This window comes from Malania oleifera, chromosome 2 (assembly GCF_029873635.1).
Source record: "Malania oleifera isolate guangnan ecotype guangnan chromosome 2, ASM2987363v1, whole genome shotgun sequence".
Classification (NCBI taxonomy): Eukaryota; Viridiplantae; Streptophyta; class Magnoliopsida; order Santalales; family Ximeniaceae; genus Malania; species Malania oleifera.
In genome coordinates this window covers 22147561-22161135 of record NC_080418.1, presented here as the reverse complement: position 1 = coordinate 22161135, position 13575 = coordinate 22147561, and the positions used below count along the sequence as shown (strand labels likewise).

At 37.3% G+C, this 13575-nt stretch overlaps 1 protein-coding gene across 2 annotated transcripts in view; it reads left to right on the top strand.

The window, feature by feature from the left end:
- LOC131149497 (V-type proton ATPase subunit a1) overlaps positions 1 to 7255 on the top strand; it is a 31600-nt gene extending 24345 nt beyond the window's left edge. Inside the window, exons 12-18 of one of the 2 annotated variants that reach the window (XM_058099968.1) lie at positions 1733 to 1893; positions 2584 to 2790; positions 2945 to 3128; positions 3216 to 3299; positions 3715 to 3908; positions 3994 to 4053; positions 6453 to 7255. In XM_058099968.1, the coding sequence (XP_057955951.1) occupies positions 1733 to 1893; positions 2584 to 2790; positions 2945 to 3128; positions 3216 to 3299; positions 3715 to 3908; positions 3994 to 4053; positions 6453 to 6657 (1095 nt within the window). In that variant the 3' untranslated portion in view covers positions 6658 to 7255. Of the gene's footprint in view, positions 1 to 1732; positions 1894 to 2583; positions 2791 to 2944; positions 3300 to 3714; positions 3909 to 3993; positions 4054 to 6452 lie in introns of both variants that reach the window. The other variant, XM_058099967.1, reaches the window with a different exon arrangement.
- Positions 7256 to 13575: the final 6320 nt, after the last annotated feature.

The following is a 13575-nucleotide window of genomic DNA, read 5'->3' as shown; positions in this document are numbered from 1 at the left end:
GCACGCGGCACTCCTTGTGTTGTCATATACGTGTGTCAGTGCCTGTGTGTGGTATGCTAGTTTTGCGTATTGCTAGAGGAACAGCAGAATCAAAGCTGGAGGAATTTTGAGATAGAACAGTTCTTTACTGGTTAGAGGTCACTGGGCTTGCGCAGAAATATCTCGAGTAGGATTGCAACGAACTCATGTGTGGGAACTTGCTTCTGTTTGGAAGACACATTTATCCTCTGATTCTCTCCATCTTTCCACATCATGACCTAAAATTGTGATGTAAATTTTCCACCTATTGTGTTCCATTCTGGCTTGAACAATTTGCCGCTGGGTTCCTTGCCTCCATCCCTCAGTCCAAAAACCTGTGTGAAAGCATTGTGCTCGTAATATTTCATTATTGATAATGTGATCTAAATCACACAGTCTGATCTTTTCTAGTCAAGTGGTTAAATCATCTGGTCCCCTTCGTGTTTTATAACTCAGCTTTTGTGCATGTCCAAAGATGTCTCCTTATCAGATATAATAAGTTGTAGGATGCAACAGTGATCAAGAAGAGGAAGTTTTAAATGTGCAGCATTAAATTATTTGATGTGTCAGCAATGGTATTTAAGTAATCTTCCTCATTGGCAGGTCAAAGAAAACTCTACATGTAAATGTTAATTTACCGATTGCTCTGCTTAATATCAGCCATGCTATTTACAGCAATTGTTTTTGGTAATTTTTGGGATTGGCCTTGATTTATTGGGAAGTTTTGTGACACCTCAATAGTGAGAAATGCTTGTGGTCTTTGTGAGGCACCTATTGGTATTCTGGGGAGCTAATGATTTGCTTTGATACATCAGTATTCTATCTTGGCAATTACTGTTTCAATTTTGTTGGAATCCTGTATCAAGTTTATAATGTGATTTTTTTGATAGAATATGCAATAGAATTGCATAATGAGCTAAACGAGTTTGTACACAGCATCTAATTTATCTAGCTTCATTAAATTTTATGGTATCAAATTATGACTGGGGATGCATTGTTAATTTGTTATTATCAGTACACTGATTTTAGTTTACCTGTGCTATGAGGCAGATGCTTTAGTGTCTTCAGTTGAATTTAAATTGATATATATAATTTCTACATCTAGATATATATTTGTTTTCAAAGATGAATTTGAAATTATTATTTCTTTTTTTATTAAAACCAAAGGGCCCAAAGAAATGTGAGCCTACACTGGTATTGGCCAAAAATGTTACACTGGTCTGCCAAATTTTTGTGTTTGGTAGCAGCTGCTAAGAGTGGGAAACTTAAAAATAGTTCCGTCTGTGGGAACCCAAGAATATTTCAGATACATGGATACAAATTGTTAGTTGGGCTGTTATACTCATCTTCCTTTTTGACCATTGCTAGCAGTGTTAAGGGGAACTTCGGTCTAGGTTGAAGGTTTTTGAGGCATGAGACAATAGGGGCAAAAAGCTCATATTGAATTATTGAAAAGGTTTTTACTATCCACCTTACTTAATTGCCTTAGACTAAAAGAACACCAACTAGTCTAATGCTATTTATCATAAATTGATAACAATTTGATAATTTTGTATTCAGATATCTTTAGAATGTATATGATTTAATTTTTGGAATGTATGATTTCAGTGTTTAGTAGTATGCTATGGATTCTACTGCCAATTCCAATAGCATTCTCAAGCTCCGTTGTGTGTTTGATTCTTACCATCTTATTTGCATACTTTTATCCTGTCAGAAACTTGGCAGCTTTATGGAAATGCTCTTTGGTGGGCGTTACATACTCCTTTTGATGTCACTTTTTTCAATTTACTGTGGGTTAATCTACAATGAATTCTTCTCCGTTCCTTATCACATATTTGGTGGATCTGCTTACAAATGCCGCGATAGTACATGCAGGTATATTTTACATGCAGGTATATTTTATATGTTGTTAAATATCTCATTTTTGCATCCAAATAGAAGCAAAATATTTGCTGTTTGGAGCATCTGGAGTTTTTTCTGTTAGAAACGTCACTGAGTCTTTTGCCACCATAATATATATTTTCTGTTTCATCGTATTAACTAGTCCCTTCATTGTATTAGCTAGTCCTTTATTTTGTTGAAGCGGTATTATGCATTTTCAATTAATTTTTTGGTGCTAATTTTGCGGTCCCAGAACATGTCTTCTAATTTCTCTGCATTTTTTGTTTTTAGTTTGAAAACATGTTTGTGGGATGATTGGTGCTATTATGTGCATTGTTTTTGTAATTCACAAGAACAAATTGACACAAAGTTAGCACCAATCATCCTACTTTAATTCATTATCATTTATAAGTAATATCATCTTGTATTTGCAGCAACACATCCATGTGCTTTTATTGCTTCAGCCTCTCCTTCGAACTCATAGAGATTTTCCAGATTTTTAAAACTTTTTTTTTTTTTTGTCTATTCTGAAAAAGACAAGAAGAAAAAACAAGCCTTAAGTTTCACTAGGTGGGATTGGCCAAATGAATTTTCCTATTCTGCTATGTATTTTTTCTTTGCTAAATTAACTGAGCTTGCTCGATCTTGTTATATTTTATTCATAACCATTGTGTTGTTGATCAGTGATGCATATACGGTTGGTTTAATCAAGTACCAAGATCCATATCCATTTGGTGTCGATCCCAGCTGGCGTGGAAGTCGCTCAGAGCTGCCTTTCTTGAACTCTCTCAAAATGAAGATGTCAATTTTGTTGGGTGTGGCCCAGATGAACTTGGGGATTTTATTAAGTTATTTTAATGCTCGTTTCTTTGGCAGTTCACTGGATATTAGGTACCATCTCTCTCTCTCTCTCTCTCTCTCTCTCATGCACACGTGCATGTATGTGCGTGCGCAGACACGCCTCCCTCCCCCCTGTACACATTGTTCTGCTAAATCTAGTGAGAAAAATAGAAGAGTGAAACTTATCGTTCTCTTTTTTCTTTAGGTACCAGTTTGTGCCACAGTTGATCTTTCTTAACAGCCTTTTTGGGTATCTTTCACTTCTCATTGTTGTCAAGTGGTGCACTGGTTCTCAGGCTGACCTCTATCATGTGATGATTTACATGTTTTTGAGTCCCACTGAGGATCTTGGTGAGAATCAGTTATTTTGGGGCCAGAGACCACTTCAGGCATGCTCTCTACTCTCGCTGACTGCACACACACCAATCTTTTCCTTTCAATGTTCTTATATGTTAATTAATGATAGGATCTTGCAGATCTTGTTGTTGCTCTTGGCACTTGTTGCAGTTCCATGGATGCTTTTTCCAAAGCCTTTTATTTTGAAAAAGCTCCACTCAGAGGTATATCTTCATTTGCATCATTGCTGTCATTTTCTTGCTTGAGAAAAACAGCTTTTGCTTTCTTTTTTTCTTGGGATGCTTGTTACTATAAATTCCTTTAATTACTTATATTTGCTCCTGACATGTATTAGTAGACGTCAATCTATGCCTTGTAAATCATATGTATAATTGAACATCTATGCGCTTGAATCAATGTAAAAAGTGAAAATCGTCCTACTGGTTTGTGGTCATTGAGGAGATGACCGCACCTTTGAAAGTTTAGTTGTGTGCATCTCCTGGAAGTTGTCTCCTGAATCCAGTTTCTAAATATCTCATGTATTAGAGAAATTTTTGGGAGTTCCTGTGTGTTCAGATGCTCATTTGCTTGTCTCTGTTAATTTTTTGTAATTTCTCGTTCATGGTAATATTTTTCCAGAGATTTCAAGGTCGTTCATATGGCATCCTTCGCAACACAGAGATAGATCTTGATGCAGAACCTGATTCTGCACGGCAGCATCATGAGGAATTTAATTTCAGTGAAGTCTTTGTGCATCAAATGATACATTCAATTGAGTTCGTCCTTGGTGCAGTTTCAAACACAGCATCATACCTCCGGCTCTGGGCTTTAAGGTGTGACAATGGTTTTTCCCCATCTCAATTTCATTTCCATGTCTTTATATTGCAACATTTCATTTAATGAGTGCTGATGTTGCAGCTTGGCTCACTCAGAATTGTCAACTGTTTTCTATGAGAAAGTACTCCTCCTTGCCTGGGGGTGAGTTTTAACATCATCCTACTGTATACTCTCTGTTTTGGCTATTCAATATTTTCCCGTATTAAATGTGTTCAAATCTATACATTTCTTTTTGCATTTTTCATTTTCATTGAAATATAGGAATTAAATATATTCATAATATATGCAAGTTGAACACAAAAATTGTTCACCTGAAGCTGTCAAACTCAAAGCATGATTTGCGCTATTCCTGTAACCTCAACTTCAATATCCTCTAGAAAAGTTGTGCTTTTCTTTTCTGTGTGGATTGTAAGATAATCAGGTTATTTTACTGTTCAATGTGGATCTCATCTCCCCAGGCTTCACTCAGCTGCCTATTCATTATACTACTACAAACCTAGGCATAAACCTAGAGTCCAAAGTGTTCTCTTAATGGCTGCCTTGGCAACTTGGAGAATTACAATGGAGAAGCATGTGATTTGTCTATTTAGCATAATATTTAGAAAATGGAACATTGGTTGGGTATATTTGTTGATTCCTGAATACCAATTGCCCTCTCTTAGTATTTGTTAGCATTGGCCAAACTCACAACAAATGCAATTTTGTATAAGATAGGACTGGATTTTATTCATGCGCTCATTGAAGCCTTTCCATTCCAAACTTTTCTAATGGATTCAATGAATGGGCATATTATAAGCTTTCGATCAAATCTCTCGTGATTCCACTTTCAAGTTGTTAACTTCTGTTAGGTAGAGGGAGCCTGTAACACAATATATATTTTCTGCATAGTGGTTATATATCTTAGGAATTTTTTCCTCTATAAATTCCATGAAGGTCTAGTATATCCTCCAAATTATGCTACTGTGTCTCTGTGGTAGTCATGATTAATAACACAGCATACTGGAGGAATGGTCAATTCATGTGCTTGCAGAAACCGTTCCGAATTGCTTTGGTTATTTCCTTTAGCACGTGCTGAATCAGTTTAGAAAATTATCTTGCTGATGTTTCAGATTCGGATTATGTTATGTACTTATGTCATATGGCTAAGCTGTCGTTGAAATAAATTCGAACACATCAAAATTTAGTTAACTGAACTTCAGCAGCTAACAGTTCATGTAAAAATATTAATAGAAAGTACCAAAATATATGGATACTCATTCCTTGTATTTCTCTGTGATCTATAGTAACCTTTAATTTTATTCTGTCTGCATATTTGGATTGGGGGATAAGTGCTATAATTATTTGCAAATGCAACACCTAATGCACAATGCTCCCACTCCATATTGAAGTTTCATATGATTCTTGGATCCAATTTAAATAATAAATTGGGAAATAAATTATATTTTAATGTTGTGTTCCTCCCTGCTGTAATAAAAATATAAAATTCCATAACTAGGTGATATGTATAGTAAAAAAATATGGAGAGATGCCTATGAATTTATTAGCTCCTCTGACTGTCTGATGAGTTGTCTTGATATATCAGTGGGAAGCATTTTATCTTCTCCTCAAAGCCCTATTGTCTAGCTTTTGGACAAATGACTAAATTTTTAATGGAATATACCTACATTGCATTTGTGACTTCCAAGCTGAAGGCTTCAAAACTTTGTATTTCCTCTCGAAAGTCATTTTCTCCATCTCTTCCCATGTTGAAATCAATTGTAAACCATGTCGTTTACCTCTTTATTTTTCAAAGCAACCCTGTTAATGTGTTGCATTTGCGACTTTCAAGCTGAAGGCTTTGAAACTTTGTATTTCTTCTTGAAAGTCATTTTCCCCATATCTTCCCATGTTGAAATCTATTGTAAACCATGGCATTTACTTTATTTTTCAAAGCCACCCTGATTTTGTTGCATTTGCTACTTTCAAGCTGAAGGCTTTGAAACTTTGTATTTCCTCTCGAAAGCCATTTTCCCCATCTATTCCCACGTTGAAATCAATCGTAAACCATGCCGTTTACTTTTAATTTTTCAAAGCAACCCTGCTATCATGTTATGTGAAAAGCACAGCAGCTGTAGTTTGTCATTATTTTTCAGATTAGTAGCTGAAGATAAAAATGCTAATGTTGAAAATTTCCTTAGTTCATGTTATTACTTGAACAAAAAAATAAAGTGAGCAGGATTCAGTGACTTCTGGCCAGCAACTATATATATGCTTCATTGCCTCTTACAGGTTTGAAGTACACATCCTCATTGGTTGTACAAATGGCTTCATTCCCTTTTTTAGGGATGTAATGCACATGAACTGATTAGTTGTGAGATTGCTCGATTTAGGCCCCTTTTAGGAACTACTGGGCAGTCAGTTAACTCTACTTTGGTGGATCCATGTTCTGTACTTTTGTTTCCATAGCCACTCAAGTGTATACCGGGCACTCCATATATGCAAATAATATTTGTACTATAACTTGTTATCAGCTGTGACACGACAAATGATGATTGTTACAGGTATGACAACATTGTCATTCGCTTGGTGGGGCTGGCTGTCTTTGCCTTTGCAACTGCCTTCATTTTACTTATGATGGAAACGTTAAGTGCCTTTCTTCATGCTTTGCGTCTCCATTGGGTGGAATTTCAGAATAAGTTCTACCATGGCGATGGCTACAAGTTCAGACCTTTTTCATTTGCTTCATTAATGGATGACGAAGATTAGTCCTCTCTTCTTTCCATTTTATTTTTGATATTATGGCGGAAAACAAGTACAAAGGGAAGCAGAAACATCAAGCAAATAGAATCAGCCCCGAATGGAATCCACAGAAACCCATTTGGCGGGTAGACAGATTTTGGGAAGTATTGGCCTTAACACAGTGCAGCTCGATTTAACCTCCATACATAAAATTCTGGTTCAGATTCTTTGTATATGTTGGCATAAAGGGGTTTGGCTTGCAGATGTGTAAGCTCCCGTGATTTTGTTATCTTCATTTTCAGTTTTTCCCCATGGAAGGTGGAAGACTCGTTTGTTGTAAAGAGGAGCTGGTATTCTTTACACAATGCCCTTTCTCCGGATGTTGGTGCTTTGGAGAGGTGGAGTTACATAAAAATCTCAGACATACGCGCATGATTTTGCAGGGTCTGGGCTCTCTCTTCCCCTCACATCCACCCTCCTCTCCCCCCCCCCCCTCCCGACCCACCTAAAAGTAGGTTTGTAAAAGTTGAATCACATTTTTACAGATTCCCATTTTTGTAGGGTTTTATCATTGAAAGTTTCCAAATGAGTTAATTTATCTGCTAGCATTAAGCGGAATGATCAATCAGGGACTGATTATCCTTGTTTCGTGTGCGTCATGGTCTTGTGAAGCTTATCTGCAGTAAGGTAATATCCTTGCCATATTTTGAACCTGGCTTGCACTAGCACACGCCCAAGGCTCCTCATTTTTATCCTGCCTCGAGGTCATTTCTAGGGGTGGCTCAGCATCTCCCTTGAACTTGATGAGCAGGGTCTCTGCCAATCTCAGTTGGTCCTGTTCATTTAGTTGAAGGTATCCATCCATTTCTTGAAATTTTGTTGTCAATAAGAGCACTTTTCTTGTCATATTTTGTGGCCAATGGATTTGTTGTTGGACTTAAAAATTACCCAATTTTTGGTGTTTGTGTGGTTGGAGATAAAATCAAATATTGAGGCAAGTTAGAGAAAAAGAAAAAAAACGAAAAATGTTTATGCATCAAATTTTCTTTTTTCTTCCATTTATCAAGCGAAAGTCAAATCTCTCCTCTTAGACTTTTAATAAACATTAAAAGAATTGCAATAATAATTGCTCCCTTTTGTACTTATTAAAGCAAAAAACATTCTTGAGATTAATCTATTAGTTCCATCAAAATTTATGCCAATAATTCATTTGATGATAACAAATTATTTGAATATTTGATCGATTTCCTTATTCTCATATAGAATAGAATCGTGGGGGCAACAAATTTTTTCGATAGTATATCAAGAAATGCAAAGGCTCGTGTTTAATAAAAGGTATGTTGTCAACAATATGCAAGACAAATAAAATATTTAATTTTCATATTTCTTCCTTTTAGTCAACATTAAAAGGTCACGGCTCTTCTAATAATGTATAAAAAATGAGGAGAGTAATATTTTAAGGCCTAATAATTTATAAATTCAAAGCCTTTAGCACGTCCAAAATATACATGTAGATTTGAATATCCACGAGCATATCAAATGATAAGATATGAGGAATCCCAAGTAATCAAATGATAATATAAGATATGATAATAAAATAACAAGTAATAAACAAGGACTGGCATAGAAAGGTCAAGATTCTTTTACAGAAATATTAATAAAAAAATAAAAAAGTATAAAAATAGAGAAAATAGGTAATATTTACGAAAATATACCCAACCGACTTTTCTATTTTTCGTAACCGCACCCGCCCGGCGCCGGGGCGGGGGGGGGGGGGGGTGGGGGGGGGAGCGGGGGGAGGGGAGCGAGAGGGGAAGGGGCTTTAATTTGGGTTGTAAAAAAAAAAAAAAAAGGGTGAGGAGACTTGTACATGCATGCCTGGGAGGGGCAATGAAAGAAGGAGGGAGGGGCAGGCCGAATTTTTTTTTTTTTTAAAATAGGGACCTGTTTGGTGTTGAAATTAATCCCATGCATACCAATTTAATTTCAATTTTTTTAAAACAAAATAAATGTGAAGTCTTAAACTTATATATGTCTAATGTTACTTAATATAAGTTTGTATTTCAAAATATACAAATTTAAATTTAAGATTTCAACTTCAATTTGCTTGAACAGTAACTCTGTATTTGGGAGTATAAATTTAAAACTTTATATGAATTCAAGCACAAATTTAGATAAAATATAATATAAATTTATATTATTTTTTTTAAAACTCCCGAAAATATAATATAAAATTATAAAAAAAAGGTGAGGGGACTTGTACATGCATGCGTGGGAGGGGCAAGGAAAGAAGGGGGGGTGGGCCGAAATTTTTTTTTTTTTTAATAAAAAAAAAAGGGACTGGTTTGGTGTTGAAATTAATCCCATGCATACCAATTTAATTTCAATTTTTTTTTTAGCAAAATAAATGTGAAGTCTTAAACTCATATATGTCTAATGTTACTATATAAGTTTATATTTCAAAATACACAAATTTAAATTTAAGATTTCAACTTCAATTTGCTTGAATAGTAACTCTGTATTTGAGAGTATAAATTTAAAACCTTATATGAATTCAAACATAAATTTAGATAAAATATAATATAAATTAATATTATTTTTTAAAGAATTCACGAAAATATAATATAAAATTATATTAAGTAAGACCTAAGTGATTGGGATAGTTTATTTAGGTAAAAAGTCGAGGGCAATTTTGCATGCATGAATAGTGTCCAAACTGACTTTTGGAAAGTTGGTTTGGTATTAAAAAATTAATTCTGTCCTGTCCTGTATGCATGAATTGTGTCCAAACCGACTTTTAAAAAGTTGGTTTGGTATTAAAAAAAGTAATTCCGTCCTGCACGCATGCGTGTGGGTGTACGTAAAAAAATCAAAATTGACTTTCCAAAAGTCGGTTTGGTTATGCTAGTCTCCTATATATTCGTTCATCATCCCTCAACCATTACTCAAGCTTTCTCTTCTTTCATTTATTCGTTGATCCCCCAACCTTCTTACCACCTTGCAGATAAACTCTACTTTTGATAAGTCATAATGACGTCAAATTCGTCAGCTAACAAAGTTACGGTCTTATTATACATTGACGATAAGATTATTCATGGATTAACTGGTATTGAGTACAATGCTGGGCCAACGAAAGCCAATCGAGTTCGAAGGAGGATGAAGTTAGAAAGTTTGAAACGCAAAATATATGAAGGATTAGATATTGATCCAAAGGAGTACATGTTAGAACTGACATCGAGATATCTGCAACGAGAGGGTGGTGGAAATTTGTTCTACATTGACGTCTCAATAAAAAATGATGCAAACGTCCTAATTGCATTGGACTCGCAGAGTTCTTGTCCGGATGTATATGTAGTTGAGATTTTTATTAATCGCAATCCTCGAAGCAGTAGTATGGGTGGAGCCCCAACTTTGCAGGGGGAAGCATTCATCCATTCTTAACCATATATCGAATATGGTACCGGTGAGATGAGTAGACTATTTGATCACCTTTCACAGGTGATTGCGGCGTTAGATTTGAATGACGTCCCCGATACATCATTTCAGCCGGAATTCTTGACAACAGAGCTTCGACGTGAGGAGTCTACCTTGCAGGGATTCAATGTGGGAAGCAATTATTAGCACGAAGCAGAACAATTAACATAGTATAGGCATGACTAAAGTTCAACTAGAGCTGTGTCCATACCAGACTTCCAAATAGTTCCATCTATTGTCATGAATGAGAGGGGCATACACGGTCCGGCCAATGCAACCTGATATGGATTGTGACCATGAATTTGAGGAAGAAGAGGATATAGAAAAGGATTTTGAAGAGGCAGACGCATGGGTAGATGAAGCCGGTGGAAAAAATGATTATGGGGTTCACCATGAAGAAGTTGTGATGCCTCCTCAGAACACACATGTCGGTCACAGGAGGGTACGCGACGTGTAGCCGTTAGCATACATGGTTGTTGTCGAATCCGGTCATATTAGAACTAAAGTTGAAAGTTCACTCAAGGGCACCCAATGGGAAGGTGTCTCGGAATTCGGAAAAGGTATGATTTTCAACATGAAAGATGACCTCATTCACTCCGTATGTGTCCACCATTCGAAAACACACCACAACTTTAAGGTGGTGCAATCCACCCCAACAACATGGATGGTTAGGTGCAATGCAGATGAGAGCTGTGTTTGGCGGTTATGTGCAACTCAACATAAAAAGCATGGCTGTTTGAAATTACAAATTACAGACGACCACATACATGCATAAACGAGACTCTCTCGCAAGACCACCTGCAACTGAAGTCCAACTTAGTTGCAAATGAAATAGTAGAAATTATCAAAAGTGACGTTGGTGCTTCTATTGCAGCTTTGCAAGCACACTTGAGGTCAAAGTACCTGTACCATGTATCGTACATAAAGGTATGGCTCGGGAAGCAAATGGTAGTTGCAAGGCTGTTTGGAGATTGGGATATTTCATATCAAATGTTTCCAAAGTGGATGCATGCTATGTGTGAAATAAATCCTGGTACAAAGGTGAAGTGGGAGTGGACAGAAATCCCTGATGCTAGCAACGTTGCTATTTTGACATGTGTGTTCTGGTCATTTGTAGCATCAATAGAGGGATTTCGTCATTTTCCTCCAGCTCTCTATGTGGACGGAACACACTTGTATGACAAATATAAAGGTAAATTATTAATTGCAATGACCCTTGATGCAAGTCAACAAATATTTCTTGTAGCGTTTTCCATCGTTGAGGAGGAGAGTCTGCGCACATGGTCTTGGTTCCTTAAGTGCATTTGAGATGAAGTGACTGATCGCGATAATTTGTGTCTTATATCAGATAGACATGCTGGTATTATTGCTGCCATTCATTAGAACGATGATTGGAAATCGCCGCATGCGCACCATCAGTTTTGCTTGCATCACATTGTTAGTAACTTCAACCAGAGGGTGCACAATACGATGCTCAAGTGGATGGTTGAAATAGTTGGTAGGGAGCATCAAGTTAGGAAATTCAATAGTATGATGGAAAGAATCCTAATAGAGGGTGGGCCAATTGCAAAGTATTTTTTTGAAGATATTTGTCCTCACATATGGACGCAATGTCACGATGGTGGTCGAAGGTACGGAAACATGACCACGAATCTTGTTAAATGTTTTAATGCCGTCTTGAAAGGAACTCGTAGTCTACCGATAACAACCATTGTCTAGAATACATTTTATCGCGTTGCGCAGTACTTTAGTGTCCAGTGGGAGGCATCTCACCAAGCAATGGAGTCGGGGAATGGTTACACGACACATATGTTGTTGCAAATGCAGAGGAGGGAAACGGCGTATGATGGACATGAGGTTATCAACTTCAACATTAAAAGGGGATTGTTCAGTACTCAAACTGCGCCGTGGCCAACAAATAAGGGTTGAAATATTCAAACAGTTGACATAAAGGGATGTCAGTGTACATGTGGGAAGTGGCAATATCTACACTCCCTTGTTCTCACTTGTTAGCTATTTGTGGTGCAAGGAGATTGGGGTACAGTCGCTATATTGACCCTTGTTTCACGGTGTAGGAGCATTATGCGACATATGCGATGGACTTCATTCCCGTCCTCCATGAACAATATTGGATGGATCCAGTAGAGCCAATATTATACGGTAATCGACATTTTCTTAGGTAGAAAGGACGCCCTAAAAGTTCGAGAGTGCGTAACGAAATGGATGTACGAGAGGGCAGTCAGAGGATGTGGTGCAGGTTTTGCCACGAAGAGGGTCACAACCGCAATCGATGTCCAAGGAGGACTGGAGGTCATGACAATGCTGGACCATCATAATAAATTCAAAATATGTACTTAATGTGTATTGTACTTGAAATTGGTAAGTTGCCATTAAGCTTTTTAGCTTTTGAAATTAGTGAGTTGTACTCGAGTTCTATTTTGCTATAAATTTATTTCATAGTTAATTTATAATTATAAATTTCAAAAAATTTCGTACAGAAAATATAAATAAAATTTTTTTATTTAATATAATTATTATTATTCATTGCTCGAAAAAAAAAAAAATTAAAGTATACATGCATAATAATCTACTTTTGCGCCACTAAGTCCCACATGGTCGTGGTCTCCTTTGTCCCGGCGGTTGTTGGCGTCGTTCTTGCGGAGGTTGACATTGCCTTCTACGACGTCTAGCTGCCCCTTTTGCACCATCGTTACCTTTAGTTGTTGGAGGGATATGTTCCTCTAGTCCAACATCAACCAACCCCCCATCAGCGAAAAGATCGCATGGGATCGACGATGAGCTCGGGAATTGGTGGTACTGCTGTTGTTCCTAATACATTGGAGGTGGATCGCTTTGTGTGGACTACAGAGCCTCTAGCTAGTATGGTGTACTGGTGGATGCCCCGTACTGATACTGATAGCCCCCATATGGCATATGGGAAGAAGAAGTCTCTGCATTCTAGATGGAGGTCTGTGCCAGTGTGAACTGCGGTGTTGATGCTCCCCAATCACCTTCCGTCCACTGGGATGGTTGGGTGGGAGCCCCCCCTTCAACTCGAACACGCCCCCCCCGTGTCTCCAGCGAGGTCCACCATGACCTTTCCTATTCGATGCCTGCTCAATAGTTGTAACATCATCATCCGATTCGGGACCCTCTGTTTTGGTGTGGCGAGACCGATGAGCTTCCTCAGCCACAAACTGCATACACGCATCTACAATTGCTCTAGCGGGACATGTCGGGACACAATATGATAAGTGGATGGTCCCTATCATATGCTCCTACAACAAAATATGTTGGACATAGTACCAATAAGTTAATGATATAAAACCAGTCTATTTTTCACATGCGCTCAGTTATTTTTTCACTCACCACTATCATGTGTAAATTGGTGGTTCTACTCACGTAGCGAATCGTGATGGATCGGTACCAGTCATTATATCCATCTTCTGCCAGTGGAGGTGTATGCCTAGG